At 65.5% G+C, this 13,010-nt stretch overlaps 3 protein-coding genes across 11 annotated transcripts; 1 reads left to right on the forward strand and 2 right to left on the reverse strand.

Annotated features, from left to right (window-relative positions):
* Positions 1-110: 110 nt before the first annotated feature.
* On the reverse strand, positions 111-10,291 carry SHC1 (SHC adaptor protein 1). Of its 9 annotated transcripts, none has more exons than XM_071579612.1 (14): positions 10,206-10,235; positions 8,126-8,209; positions 4,365-4,526; positions 4,080-4,150; positions 3,712-3,775; positions 3,337-3,456; positions 2,869-2,922; positions 2,710-2,761; positions 2,401-2,527; positions 2,117-2,285; positions 1,860-1,920; positions 1,594-1,758; positions 1,246-1,508; positions 111-977 (listed from the first exon to the last, which is right to left on the reverse strand). In XM_071579612.1, the coding sequence occupies exons 2-14, from the start codon at positions 8,135-8,137 to the stop codon at positions 849-851; spliced, it is 1,449 nt and encodes a 482-aa protein (XP_071435713.1). In that variant the 5' UTR covers positions 8,138-8,209; positions 10,206-10,235; the 3' UTR covers positions 111-848. The 9 variants fall into 9 exon arrangements, with proteins under 9 accessions (XP_071435713.1, XP_071435712.1, XP_071435717.1 ...); XM_071579611.1 differs by having other exon boundaries at positions 1,594-1,761; positions 10,206-10,231; XM_071579616.1 differs by having other exon boundaries at positions 1,594-1,761; positions 10,143-10,222.
* Positions 10,292-10,560: 269 nt separating this feature from the next.
* Positions 10,561-11,507, forward strand: CKS1B (CDC28 protein kinase regulatory subunit 1B). The gene is made up of 3 exons (XM_071579617.1): positions 10,561-10,697; positions 11,067-11,194; positions 11,260-11,507. The coding sequence occupies exons 1-3, from the start codon at positions 10,639-10,641 to the stop codon at positions 11,310-11,312; spliced, it is 240 nt and encodes a 79-aa protein (XP_071435718.1). The 5' UTR covers positions 10,561-10,638; the 3' UTR covers positions 11,313-11,507.
* On the reverse strand, positions 11,487-12,992 carry LOC139683859 (proline-rich protein 2-like). The gene has a single exon (XM_071579357.1). The coding sequence runs from the start codon at positions 12,990-12,992 to the stop codon at positions 11,487-11,489; it is 1,506 nt and encodes a 501-aa protein (XP_071435458.1).
* Positions 12,993-13,010: the final 18 nt, after the last annotated feature.

Below are 13,010 nucleotides of genomic sequence, written 5' to 3' on the forward strand. Positions count from 1 at the left end.
GAACCAAGTGGGGCCGCGAGGGGAACGCGCGGCACGAACCATGTGCAGGGCTGGGGGAGGGAGGGACGCGGGCCCGCCCGCGGTGCCCCCAGCGCACACCAGCCACGGCCTAGAGAAATACCAACTTTAATACAGCCATCAGTTCCTTTGGTATAGCGGCGCCGGGGCCCGGGGCTGCGGGGGGGAGCAGGGCTGCGCTTTGGCTTGGGGAGTTACACTGTGCATGCAGGGGGGGCTCCCACCACCGCCCCGGGGCTGCCAGAGCCACCCGTGCCCGGGGGACAGGGAAGGGGGGTCGTGGCACATGTCCTGGAGCATGAGCATGTCACGGGTGGGGTACGGGGTGCTGGGAGCATGAGGGGGGCTCTGTCCCCAGCCCCTGCCCTTGCATAAGAGTGTGGGACCTGCGGGGTCAAGGCACAGATTAACACGTAAAGTGATCCGGTACAGTCGATGTGGGGCCGACTGGGCCTCGTGCTTGGGGTAGCTGAGCCCCCGTGGGCCCTCTGCCTTGGCCCAGGAGCCAGAAACAAGGCCAGGCCTGAGCCCGTGCTGGGGAGCACCAGAGCAGCTGTCACACAGCAGCAGGGCTGGGTTTTGGTAGGAGCTGAGCTGCTGTGCAAAGGCTGGAGGGACAGGGGCTTTGCAGAGCAGCCCCCTGCCCCGCAGGCACTCACAGCCTGAGGCCCCCAAGGCCACCAGCTCCATGTGGCGAAGGGAGACAGGCCCAGTCCTCAGCCAAGTCCATGCTCGGTCCTGGGTGGAGCAGCCAACAGTCTGAGGGCTCCCTGGGGCAGGGAACAGGGAGCTGTGCACTCGGGGGGCTGTGCACCAGGGCCCCCACGTGCTCAGAGTCTCCTCTCCACCGGCTGCTGCAGGCACATCTCACTGCCGGCCGAGATGATAGGCAGGTGATTGTCCATGTGGTAGCTGATGAGGTGGCTGACACTCTCGAAGCGATGGTCTTTTGTCCGTACCTGAGGCACCAGGAAAGGGCACTCAGGAGGCTGTTGGTGCCCATAGCAGGCTAAAGCCACAACCCTCCATGGCATGGGCTGGGTGCAGACCTGGGGCTGCATCTCACCCCCGTGCTCCACCAGGCCCTCTTTCTCCATCCCCCAAGGCAGCCCAGAGTTGTCCCCTGATGAGTGGTGTGGAACCCCAATGCCCTGGTGGCTCTTGTAACCCCTCCCAGAAGCTCCCAACTGTCCCAGGCTCCATTCCCAGGCCCCAACATGAACTCACCACTCCCTCGGGATCGACGAGCAGCAGATGCTTGGGCTGCCCACCCTGCAAGCCAGTCAGCACATACTGGCCTGGGGTGGTAGTGCTCTCCCGCACCAGGAAGTCTCCGTTCACCTTCAGCAGCTTCTCAGCCTCTTTGCGGTTCATCTTCCCGTGGTACCAGGGCTCCCGTCTCAGCTGCTCCTCCATGGAGGCCACCACCTGGGCAGGGGGCAGCCCCACAGGCACGGACGGGGGCACACGCAGGGCATCTTCAAAAGGCTCTGCAGGGAGAGAGGAGCAGGGGGAGCGTGACCATCCCCACAGCCACCCATGCCCTGCCCTGGCTGCAGCCACCGTCCCACTCACTCATGTCGAAGAGGTCCCTCTGGGTGCCACCATTGGCTGTGCCCGGGGTGCTGGTGGCTGATGCTTGGCGTGTCTTGTCCATGTTCTGCACATTGACATATGAGGGGTCATCGAACAGGTCCATGCGGCCAGACACGCCTGCTGGAGCTGGGTATTTCTCTCTCCCTGCTACCAAGAGGACTGTGGTCAGGAGACTCGTAGCCCACCACAGCCTCCCACTCAGGGTCTAGGAAAGAAGAGGGGTCTTGCCACACCCCCCACGTTACCTTGGGCAGGAGCATGCTGCTTCTGGGGGTCATACTCTGCACCGGACGACTGGCCAACAGGCTGCAGGGAGAGGCAGTGGTGAGCCCCCACCCTTGGTCCTGCTCCCCGCAACCCAGGCTGCTGGAGACACTGGAGACACATATCCCGTGGCTCTCATGGTGGAAATAACCCCAAGCAGAACCCGCAGCCCAGTCAGGGTCCCTGCCCCTCCCTTGTAAGGTGGAACATTTTCAGGAGGACATGCCCAGAGCCTCACCAGCGTGGCCCCCAAGTGATTTGGGGTCTGAGCAGCCCCATCCCGCAGCCGCATGTCCACAACGCCCCCGATGGGAGGCTCCTTGCCAGGGAAGTCGTTGTAGTACTGGTGATCTGGGGTTGGTTCCTCCTCTTCTTCATCCCAGGCAGAGCCATCAAACCCTGCCATCCTGGGAGGGCACAGCACAGGAAAGTCCATGACAGCAGCCAGGGCTGCATCCCCTCTCAAAACCCAATCTCAGACACCCTCCGACCTTTATCCTCCTCACACAACCCTGCCCATACCTGTCGTGGGGGGTCACCAGCTTTGGGGGGTTCTTCAGGTACTGCTTGAAGCGCAGCTCGAAGGCCTGCCCAATGGTGCTGATCACATCCTGTGCCAAGCCCTCAGGACACTCCAGGATATGGCAGGCTGGGCAGAAAATAGTGGGACAGAATTGTGAAACTACAGCAGTGAGGTTCTTCACCTCTTAGCCTGCCCTGTGCACCCCAGAGCTTCCTTATGGGTCACCCACTGCCTCCCCCTACACCAAGCTCAGCCTGAACACCCCCAAAATGGGGCTCTGGCATTGAGGACCTTCACAGCACCCTCACCTCTCTGATTGACGGGGTCTTTGGCAACATATGCAACGTACTCAGCTGTGTCCTGTTGGTGAGACACCAGTGGTGAGGAAGGGCTGCTAGGGAGCACAGGGCCCAAGGCCTCAGGAGAGGCACCGGTCCCCAGCATGGATGGGGACGCTGCATACTCACTGGGTCTCCTCCAGATGCGAAGGATATGGACTGCATGTGGTGGTTGGCGATGATCTGCAAGGTGGAGAGTTCGCTGGATGCAGCCAGGAGCTCCCTGGCACCCAGCTGGGGCAGCACATCCCACTACTCCCAGGGCTGGCCTGCCATGGGGACTCACAAGCCTCTGGAGCCCTGGTTATGAGCCACAGACCACCAGGAAAAGGACTGGGACATCACCAGGGCCACAGGGAGCAAGATAAAAACCAGGAGACCTGGTCTGAGGCCAGAGGACTTGGGTCTCACAGTCTCCATGAGAGATCCACAAAGCACATGGGATATTCCTCCCACCTCTTCAGCCCTGGGGACTGCAGGGAAGTTCCACAGCCCATTCAGAGACTGAGAGACTGGAGATATTCCCTGCTAGAGCTGGGGTGGAGAACATGAGGATTCCTGCTTGTCCAAAACAGCCCAGCCCCTCCCTGCTCTCACCTGCTTGCAGTCTGAGGCCATGAGGTTGAGGCTGCTGGTGGAGATGGTGAGGGTGATGGGCATGCCAGCGAACTTCAGGTTGCTCTTACCCAGGATGGAGTTGAGGGATCGGCCGCAGGGCTGGGGGCAAATGGCAGGGTGGGGAATGGGCTCCCCAGGCCAAACACAGCCCAGTGGCACAAGCCAGGGCACATCCCACTGCCTCCACAGCAGAGATGTGCACCTCATCCTCACCACTGGCCCTGGCCCGAGCAGCAGTGGGAGATCAGAGCCCCAGGCTGGCACGGCACAGCACAGCCAGCCAGGGCTGTGCCCTCAGTCCCATGCCCAGCCAACCATGCTCATTCCCCCAGCAGCTTCCCAGCCTGGCCTCACCTTCCTCCTCCTCACGGCTCCCTTGGCACCAGGCACAGCTTCACATACCAACCCAATGGCCTCCCTGCAGGGAGCACAAAGAGTTGTCAGCACCCCCAGTGCCTGCCCTGCCCAAAGACTCCCCGGCCATGGGACTGAGGACATGGGGACCAGCACAGATGTGACAGGGTGACAAAGTGGAAGCCCTCCAACAGCGCTGGCTGGGGTTCTTCAGGTAGGGAAAGCACACTGGTGCTAGTATTTGATGGGCTGCGGCAGCCTGGCCCCCACTGAAAACCCCACATGCCAGCAGGGGCTTGCATGGGACTCAGACAATCCCTCTCACCCCTCCCCAAAAGCAGCAGCCCCTGGGGAAAGGCAGAGCTCACCTGGTCACCTGTGTCCTGGTGTTGAAATCCAGAGCCCTCATGGACTGGAGCACTTCCACACAGCCCATGTACTGGGCAAGAGAGCAAGGTGAGTTTGGCCAGCCATGGGGCTCACCCCACATGCAGCCAGGGAGGGGGCTGGGGCCTCAAGCACCCCAGCTCCGCAGTGGTGACCTCCCTGGGAATCCCACTGCCCCCCTGCCCCCCTCCCCCCAAGAGCATGCTGGAAGGTCCCCAAATCCCCACAGTGACCCTTCCCACTCTCCCCCAGTCCCCAGCACTCACCCGGACATGGTAGGAGACCCCAGGCCCCATGACCTTGTCATCAGGGTGCAGCCAGCCCCGGGTGGGTTTATTGACAAAGCTGCCGTGGCGGGTCCATTCGTCACCCCCCAGCTGGCCGCCTTCCACCCGCGTCTTCTTCCCACAGCTCAGCTTGTTCATATCCTGGGAACAGACAGTGACAGGTCTTGCTGAGCCGAAGCTGGCAGCATCCCCTGGCACCGGTGCCAGCATCCCAGGGGTCCCAGGTTCCCCCGGGCTGCTGCCAGCTGAAGAGCCCCGCAAGCTGAGCAGGTTGGCAGGATTGGAGAGCTTCAGGTTGGCCATTTTGGGGAAGAAGGAGCAGAGGGTGGTAGGGCTGTCCTCCAACTCAGGCAAGAGCTCCTCAAGAGGCGCAGCGGGGCCAAGGGAGGAGGAGGACAGGGAGCCAGGCAGAGACCGCGTGCTCGCAGGGGACTCCTCAGGGGAGGATGGGACCCCCAGGCCCCCTATGGCCTCCTCCAGAGAGGAGACTGACTCATTCCGCAGGTGGCTGTATTTGCTCTTTTGCAGGAGATCCATGGTGGAGAGAGGTCAGAAGGGCCAGGGCCACCCTGTCCAGAGTGGCAGCAGGGCGGAGGCAGCCAGCTGGACCTCACAGGGGCCCCACAGAGAGTTTGAGCACTCGCAGCCACCGGGACGCTGCCCTCAAGCAGAAGCCTCGGCCGAGCTCCACACTAGGTCCACACCAGCCCAGCATGGCTGGCAGGGAGAGCTGGGCCCAGGACGCTGGGCAGCAGGTCCAGGGGCTGCCTGGCACCGTGCAGGCACAGCCGATCGATCGCAATCGGCGTCAGCAAGGATGTGAGGATCCGTTCAGATTGAGAGTGAGCAGGGAGGAAATGGGGCTGCAGCGATGCCCCGGAGAGACGCTAGCACGGGGAGGGGAGTTCAGAATGCTCTGTCCCCAGCCTGCAGGTTCTCATGCCCCCTGCCACTCCAGCACCGGGCCGGCAACAAATCCCATTGTCTTCATCCAGGGCTAGATCCAGCTCCCTGTGCCCTGCTGCTCGGTTCAGCACGGCCGCCCTCCGCCCCGGCCACTCGCTCCGGCCCCTGTGCTGCCTGGTGACCGGACGCTAAGAGGAAATCAAAAGCATGGATATTTAAAGCCTGGAGACAAGGCAGCCACAGAGCGCATCCAAGCTCAGCCCAGCCCCGCTCCGAGCACCATCCAGGAGGGAACAAGGTCCTTCTGTGGCGATCAAGCGCCACGCAACCCACGTGCCGGCGGCGAGCAGCCGCCCTTGGCTCGCCAGGCTCTGCCGCGGGGAGCAGCGATGCCGAGATGACACCGGTGCTCGCAGCTGCCAGGAACGCAGGGGACATCCAGTCCTTAGAGAGCAACGGAGGAGAAAGGAGGACCGGTCAGGTGCACGGTACAGGTGGGCTGTGCGCCGGGCGAGGCAGGGCTCAGCACGGCTCAGCACGGCCCCCAGCCATGGCGGAGGGAGAGGCTGCAGCGAATCGCTGCCGCTGCTTCCTGCATCCCGGCGGCTCCTCCCGAGACAGGAGAGGAGAAGGGGCTGCGGCTGATCGGAAGGGCCGTGCTGACTCACGGGCGGCAGGGCAGGCTCTGCCCGCGGGGTGGGTGCGCTGGGGCTGGGGCTCGGTCTCAGAGCAGGAGGGGCTCCCGGCGAGGGGTGGGGACCCAGTGCCTTATCTGGAGCAGAAAAATCAAGGTCACAGGCGGAGCTAGCGGGAGCGGGCAGGAAGAGCGTGCGGGGGGGCAAACATTGGCCCTTTCAACCACGGGGAGCCAGGCAGAGCTACCACCTGTGGATCAGAGAGCTCTGGGGCAGGTCTCCCCGTTCCCCAATCGTTGACGTACTCGCATGCAGCAGGAACTCGGGCCAGCCTGACCGTGCTGTCCTCCACAGCCTTGACCCCACCGAGGGGCAAGAGCTCTCCCCCACCCACCACCTGTGGGATAGGGCAGTGATTTCAGGCAGAACCAACCCCTGACATACCATGGGCCAGAGCCTTCCCAACCACTAGGTGCTCTGTAAATCCAGCCACCAAACTAAAACTGGGTAAATCAAGGCCAAGGGAAGGGCTCTCTGCTTGGAGCCCTTGCCTAGCACTGCTCAGCACTGCCAGCTGCCAACCTCACTTCCCAAAGCCTACCACGCTGCCATGGGATAGGGAAAGGAAGACCAGGATGGAGCTGGAAATTGCCTCCCGCATGATGTGAGGGGCTGTGGCTCATGACAGCAGGTCCATCCCTGGAGCATTCCTTGGCCATGCACACCAGCAAAACGAGCACCAGCCCCACCTCAGCTGTGGTGGTACCACGGGCACAGAGAGCCCATGCTGGCCGTCCCACAAAGTGCTTGTCCCCACTGCGGGCCCCTGGCTGTTCGGTACTGTGACCTTCCCGTGGCCAGCAACGCCACTGCTCTGAAGAAAAGCAGGAAGCCTGGGGCCAGGGAGCCAGGAAGCCGCCGGGCTGGTGAGGGGCCAGCACTGCCCCGGTGCCAGAGGAGCCCAGCTGGGTGGTGTCAAATGGCTGCAGGGCAGGGGGTTTTGCTCACAAGGGGCTGGCCACTAGTGGATGCGGGGCTGGGCTCACCCAGGACAGCAGCCCCATGAGCCCTGACACCTCCCCAGCACACTGCCAGTAAAAGGAGGGAATTGCACGGGGGCAAGGGTGTCTCCTTGCCACATTCCCACCACCCCAGAGCCTGAAGCAGCTGTCCCCACCCCAGGGCACCAAAGGGTGAAGAACCACACAGCTGCAGACCCTGCTCAGACACATCTCTGCTTTCATAAGCTAGAGTAATTCCCGATTTTCTCAGAACCTTTGAGGCCAGCCTGCCCACATCACCCACGGTGATGAGACAAGACAACGGTGATGTGACAAGATGCATTCCTGCTCCCAGCCCTTGGAGACCAGAAATGCTGTCACTGCAGTCCCCCAGCCTTAGAGCCCACCCCAAGGAATCAGAGCCTTCCCTTCCAGTGGGCTCTGAGTGCAGAAGGCAAATCTGGAAGCATGTGGAGACACAGAAAACCTGCCCCTGCCTGAACAGGCAGCCCCAAGCCCCCTCCTGCAGGCCAAAGTCCTTCCCCTTGCCAGGCAGACAGCAGGAGCTCCTGCCCCTCCAGCAGAGTATGGGCAGAGTAGCTGTAACAACTGTCCCCATGGAACTCTGGGGACACATCCTGCCAAGCTGCTCCACGTGCTCTGCCACCACAGAAAGGCACTAGATCGTGAGAAACAGAGGGACATGGGCTGCTTTCAGGTACATGGGACTGGGACTTTGCTTCCAGCCTGAGGCAACGAAGAGAAGCAGAGAGAAGACACTCAGGGCCCTGCTCCCAACATCCTCCCAGGAAACACAAACTGGGAGCTGAGTCGGAGACCTAGAACAGGCCAGTGGTTTGGCAAGAAATCGCAGCATGGAGTAGGCAGCCGCACATACAAACCTCACCATGAGCAGGAGACCCTCTCTGTCCAACAGCAGCCCACCTCGAGCCTCTGAGGCAGGGGTGAAGCAAAGGAAAACACTCAAATCCAGCCAATAGCTCATTTTTGCCCCCAAACATCACAGGTGCAGCACATGACATCCTTGTGTTCTGGTGTGCAACCTCTCCTTTGCTCTGAAGAGTGTCTGAGAGATGCCAGTGGAGACACAGGGAGGAGGCTGAAGTCCTCCCAGCAGGGAGAGAGGGCAGGCAGGATCCACCACCGAAGCCACCTAGCCCTCCACCGAAGTCCTTACCACATACTCCATCGCTGGCAGAGGGCAGGGCAGGCCCCAGGCAGGGAGCAGAGACGCACAGCCCCTCTCGTCTGGCACTCCGACCTGCGGTTCAGGGACAAACAGGGAGTTAGCCAGCCAGCCCCAGCTTGCCAATGAGGGGGCCTTGGCGCCAAGAGGCAGACCCTGCTCCTCCACACTGACCGCAGGCGGATGGGGCCGTGGCAGCTGTGCAACCTGCTGCTGACACACAGGGCAAGAGAGCCAAGGAAGCCACTTGCTTCCCATCAGAGGGAAGATGGAGATGGGATGTGCCAGGGCACGAGCATGAGGCTGAGCCTGGCTCTGCTTGGGCCTTGCCCACACAACGAATAGTGTCATGGCCAAGAGTCACTCCATGACCCAAGACAAGTGTTGGAACTGATCCCTGCCCAGCCCAAAAGCCAATGCCTGAAAGCCTCATGCAAGGAAGGAGACCAGAGGCAGTCTGGGGGGAAGAGGTGCCCCCTCCTCCAGCCCCTCAGCTAGCACACTGATGCAAAATGACACAGAGAGCCTTCCGGGCTGTGCCACTTCCTCCCAAGAGAGTAACAAAGGAGGGAGTTATGGAAAGAGGCTACAAGGAGAGAGCGAGGAGAGGCAGAAAGCAAGGCAAGCAAAGTGAAGGGAAAACAAGGCAAGCAAAGCAGCAACAGCTCCAGAGCTGCTGCTCTTCCTGCTTCCACCCCCACCAGCCAGCCGAGGCAGCCAAGGCCAGGACAGCCAAGCAGTACAGGGTAGCAGTCATGATTTACTGCCCGGCAGCAATCACACCCTTATCTGGGGCCTGCGCAGGCCACGCTGGAGCCCAGACAGGCACTGTCGCCATTAGCTTGGGAGGCAGTGAGGTAAGAAGGGCCCTGCCTGGCAGTGGCAATTGACCCCTGCAGCACCACATCACATCACATCACTCACCACCAAGCAAAGGTGGTGACTGAGCCCTTTGGAAAGCAGAGGTCGAGGCTGGTGGCAGGGAATGAGCATCAGGGCCCTGAGCCAGGGTGCTCAGCCTTGGTAACACCCACTCCTGTCCCACCTGGAAAGAGGACGCTGCTCTGCACAGCTCCTGATGCGGCCCAGCCACAGCCTTCCCCCACAAAGGGGGGTGGTTGGATCCTCATGCCCTGCTTAGCTAGGAAGAGATGGCACCTTTGGCCCCTCTGTTATAGGCCGAGGCCAGGGCGGCCCCAGGAAGCACTGCCAACAGTTTCCCTTTGCCCACAGCCTTCCACCGTGCCAGTGATGGGCAGGGCACTGGTGAACTCTCCTCGGAACCCATGCCTGGGGTCTACACTCCGTGGGGATGACCCCATGCAAGAGATTCAAGGAGCGAAGCAGGCACAGCCTACAACAGATGAACACAACACACTGCGAGGAGGAACAGCCACCCCTGTCTACAACAGCCCCGTCTGCTGCCTTCGTCTGGAGCACGGAAAGCAGAAGGGAACACCTCGGCAAGGTAGAGGCCGTGGAACCTTCCAGAGCCAGCTGGTGCCTCGTCCCTACTGGAGCTCAGCCAGGCTGGGGCTCGGGGTCCTCCCCGGGCCCTGGAGCAGGTGTCCCTCCCGTGTACGGCACCGGCATGGGGCGATGCAGGCCTGAGCCGCGGGCGCGCACAGCAGCCGCCACCAGGGGTGGGTCCCCCGGCACTCTGGCACGGCCCAGCACCGGCAGCGGCGCCTCCAGCCCCAGTCGGGCCTCGCACAGGAAGCTCCGGGCCTGACCACGGCTCCGTTCCCCCCCGCCAGGAACAGGAGGCAGCTGGGAAGGGGGGCCCGGCTCCCGCAGCACCGGGAGCGGCGGGACCCTCAGGGGCGGCTGCGGTAGGACCACCGTTCGCTCCGCGGAAGGCGGCGGCGAGCGGTGCGGGCTCAGTCCCGGTGGCGCCGCGGGGCCCGGCGGGGCCCGGCCTGGCCTCGGCCCTGGGCACTGCGCGTGCCCCCCGGGCGCGCCCCCCCCGCCCCGCCCCGCCCCGCCCCGCCCCGCCCCGCGCGCTCACCGGCCACCATCGGTGTCGCGCGACTCCCGCCGGTCCCGCGCCCCCCCGCGCGCCGCCACTCACTTCCGGTCCGCGCCCCTCCGGCGCGGCCCCGCGGCGCGCCCGTCACGTGACCCACCGCCCAATCACGGCCCGCGCCCGACCCCGCGGGAAGCGGAGCCGAGTCCCCGCCCCGCCGCGAGCGCACCGGCCAATGGGCGCGCGGGGCGGCACCGGCCAATGGGCGCGCGGGGCGGCGCCGGCCAATGGGCGCGCGGGGCGGCACCGGCCAATGGGCGCGCGGGGCGGCACCGGCCAATGGGCGCGCGGGGCGGCGCCGGCCAATGGGCGCGCGGGGCGGCGCCGGCCAATGGGCGCGCGGGGCGGCGCCGGCCAATGGGCGCGCGGGGCGGCACCGGCCAATGGGCGCCCGGGGCGCGGGGCGGCGCCGGCCAATGGGCGCGCGGGGCGGCGGCGTTTGAACGCGCCGCGGGGGGCGGGAGCGGCAACGGCCGCGATGGCGCAGAAACAGATTTACTACTCGGACAAGTACGACGATGAGGAGTTCGAGTACCGGTACGGCGGGAACGGCGCCCGGCCAGGGCTGCTCGACAGGGAGGGGGGGATCTCGGTTCGGGTTTGCTGCCGGGGCGGGCGGACGGGAACACGTTCCGGTGACGGGCACCGTGCGGCCGTTAAAGGCTCGCGGCGGGGAGGGGGCGGTGGGCGAGTCGTGGCTCCGGAATGGGGCAAGAGGGAAATTATCCCGGTGACGGGCGGCCCGGTAAGGGCTCTGTATGGGGTGGCGGGGCTGGTCCGGTTAAGAGATTCCCGGCAGGGAATGTCCATGGCGGTGACCGGGGGAACGGTCGAGACCCCTGGGGAGTGCGGGGCGGGGGCGGTCCCGGCCCTTCTCGGCCCTCACGGGGGCGCGCGGGGGCGCAGGCACGTGATGCTGCCCAAGGACATCGCCAAGCTGGTACCCAAGACCCACCTGCTGTCGGAGTCGGAGTGGCGGAACCTGGGGGTGCAGCAGAGCCAGGGCTGGGTGCACTACATGATCCACGAGCCAGGTGAGCCCCGCGGGTGGGCGGGGGGCGCCAGGGCGGCCCGGCCTGACTGCCCCTCCGCTCCGCAGAGCCGCACATCCTGCTCTTCCGACGGCCGCTGCCCAAGAAGCCGGAAAAGTGAGCGGACCCCGATCCGCCGAAGCTCCCAGCCCGTTCGAGCTGAGAAAGCACCTTGCTCCTCCTGCTTGGCATTTCTGGGGGGCTTCAGTCCTTGGCTCTCGGTGCCGCCTGGGCGCCGCCTGTGGTGGCTCGGCCCCGGTGCCGGGGCCTTTCTCGTTGCGGGGCCTCCAAAGTTTCAATAAAGTGATGTTTGGTAGCTCCGGTCTGTAGTGTCGCGTGGGCGTGGGCTGGAGAGCAGGGCGAGCGGCTCTCGGGACCGCGGAGACTCTTGCGGTGCTTCCCGAGGATGACAAGGGGCGTCCCGGTGGCCGGGGGGAAGTGTCCCGGGGGAAGGATGTTCCGACGTCCGGGGGTTGTGTCCCGGTGGCCGGGGGATATGGGGATGTCCCGGTGGCCGGGGAGTGTGTGTGTGTGTGTCCCGGGACTGGGGGGGATGTCCCGGTGGCCGGGCGGGGAGGGATGACCCGAGGCCGGGGTGTGTGTCCCGGGACTGGGGCGGGGGATGCCCCGGTGCCCAAGAGGGGCGGAGTGTCCCGGGGCCGGGCGGGGGATGTCCCGGTGGCCGGGAGGAGGCCCCGGTGGCCGGCGGGGGGCGGAGATTCCCCGGTGGCCGAGGGGCAGGGATGTCCCGGGGCCTGGGGATATGGGGATGTCCCGGTGGCCGGGCGAATGCCCTGGTGTTCGGGGGCGGGATGTCCCGGGGCCGGGGGGATGTCCCGGTGTTCGGGGGCGGGATGTCCCGGGGCCGGGGGGATGTCCCGGTGTTCGGGGCTGGGGTGGGATGTCCCGGGGCCGGGGGGATGTCCCGGTGTTCGGGGCTGGGGTGGGATGTCCCGGGGCCGGGGGGAGGTCCCGGTGTTCGGGGCTGGGGTGGGATGTCCCGGGGCCGGGGGGATGTCCCGGTGTTCGGGGCTGGGGTGGGATGTCCCGGGGCCGGGGGGAGGTCCCGGTGTTCGGGGCTGGGGTGGGATGTCCCGGGGCCGGGGGGATGTCCCGGTGTTCGGGGCTGGGGTGGGATGTCCCGGGGCCGGGGGGAGGTCCCGGTGTTCGGGGGCGGGATGTCCCGGGGCCGGGGGGATGTCCCGGTGTTCGGGGCTGGGGTGGGATGTCCCGGGGCCGGGGGGAGGTCCCGGTGTTCGGGGCTGGGGGCGGGATGTCCCGGGGCCGGGGGGATGTCCCGGTGTTCGGGGGCGGGATGTCCCGGGGCCGGGGGGATGTCCCGGTGTTCGGGGCTGGATGTCCCGGGGCCGGGGGGATGTCCCGGTGTTCGGGGCTGGGGTGGGATGTCCCGGGGCCGGGGGGATGTCCCGGTGTTCGGGGCTGGGGTGGGATGTCCCGGGGCCGGGGGGAGGTCCCGGTGTTCGGGGGCGGGATGTCCCGGGGCCGGGGGGAGGTCCCGGTGTTCGGGGCTGGGGTGGGATGTCCCGGGGCCGGGGGGATGTCCCGGTGTTCGGGGCTGGGGTGGGATGTCCCGGGGCCGGGGGGATGTCCCGGTGTTCGGGGCTGGGGCGGGATGTCCCGGGGCCGGGGGGATGTCCCGGTGTTCGGGGGCGGGATGTCCCGGGGGGGGCGGGGCGCACGTCACAGCCGCCGGGCGGGCCCAAGGCCACCAGGGGGACAGTCCCGCTTCCCCCCCGCGCCGGCGATGGTTCCGACCCCGCGGGTCCCGCCTCTCGGCCATTGAGCGCTGTCAGGGCCG

Source organism: Pithys albifrons, chromosome 30, assembly GCF_047495875.1.
Source record: "Pithys albifrons albifrons isolate INPA30051 chromosome 30, PitAlb_v1, whole genome shotgun sequence".
Lineage (NCBI taxonomy): Eukaryota > Metazoa > Chordata > Aves > Passeriformes > Thamnophilidae > Pithys > Pithys albifrons.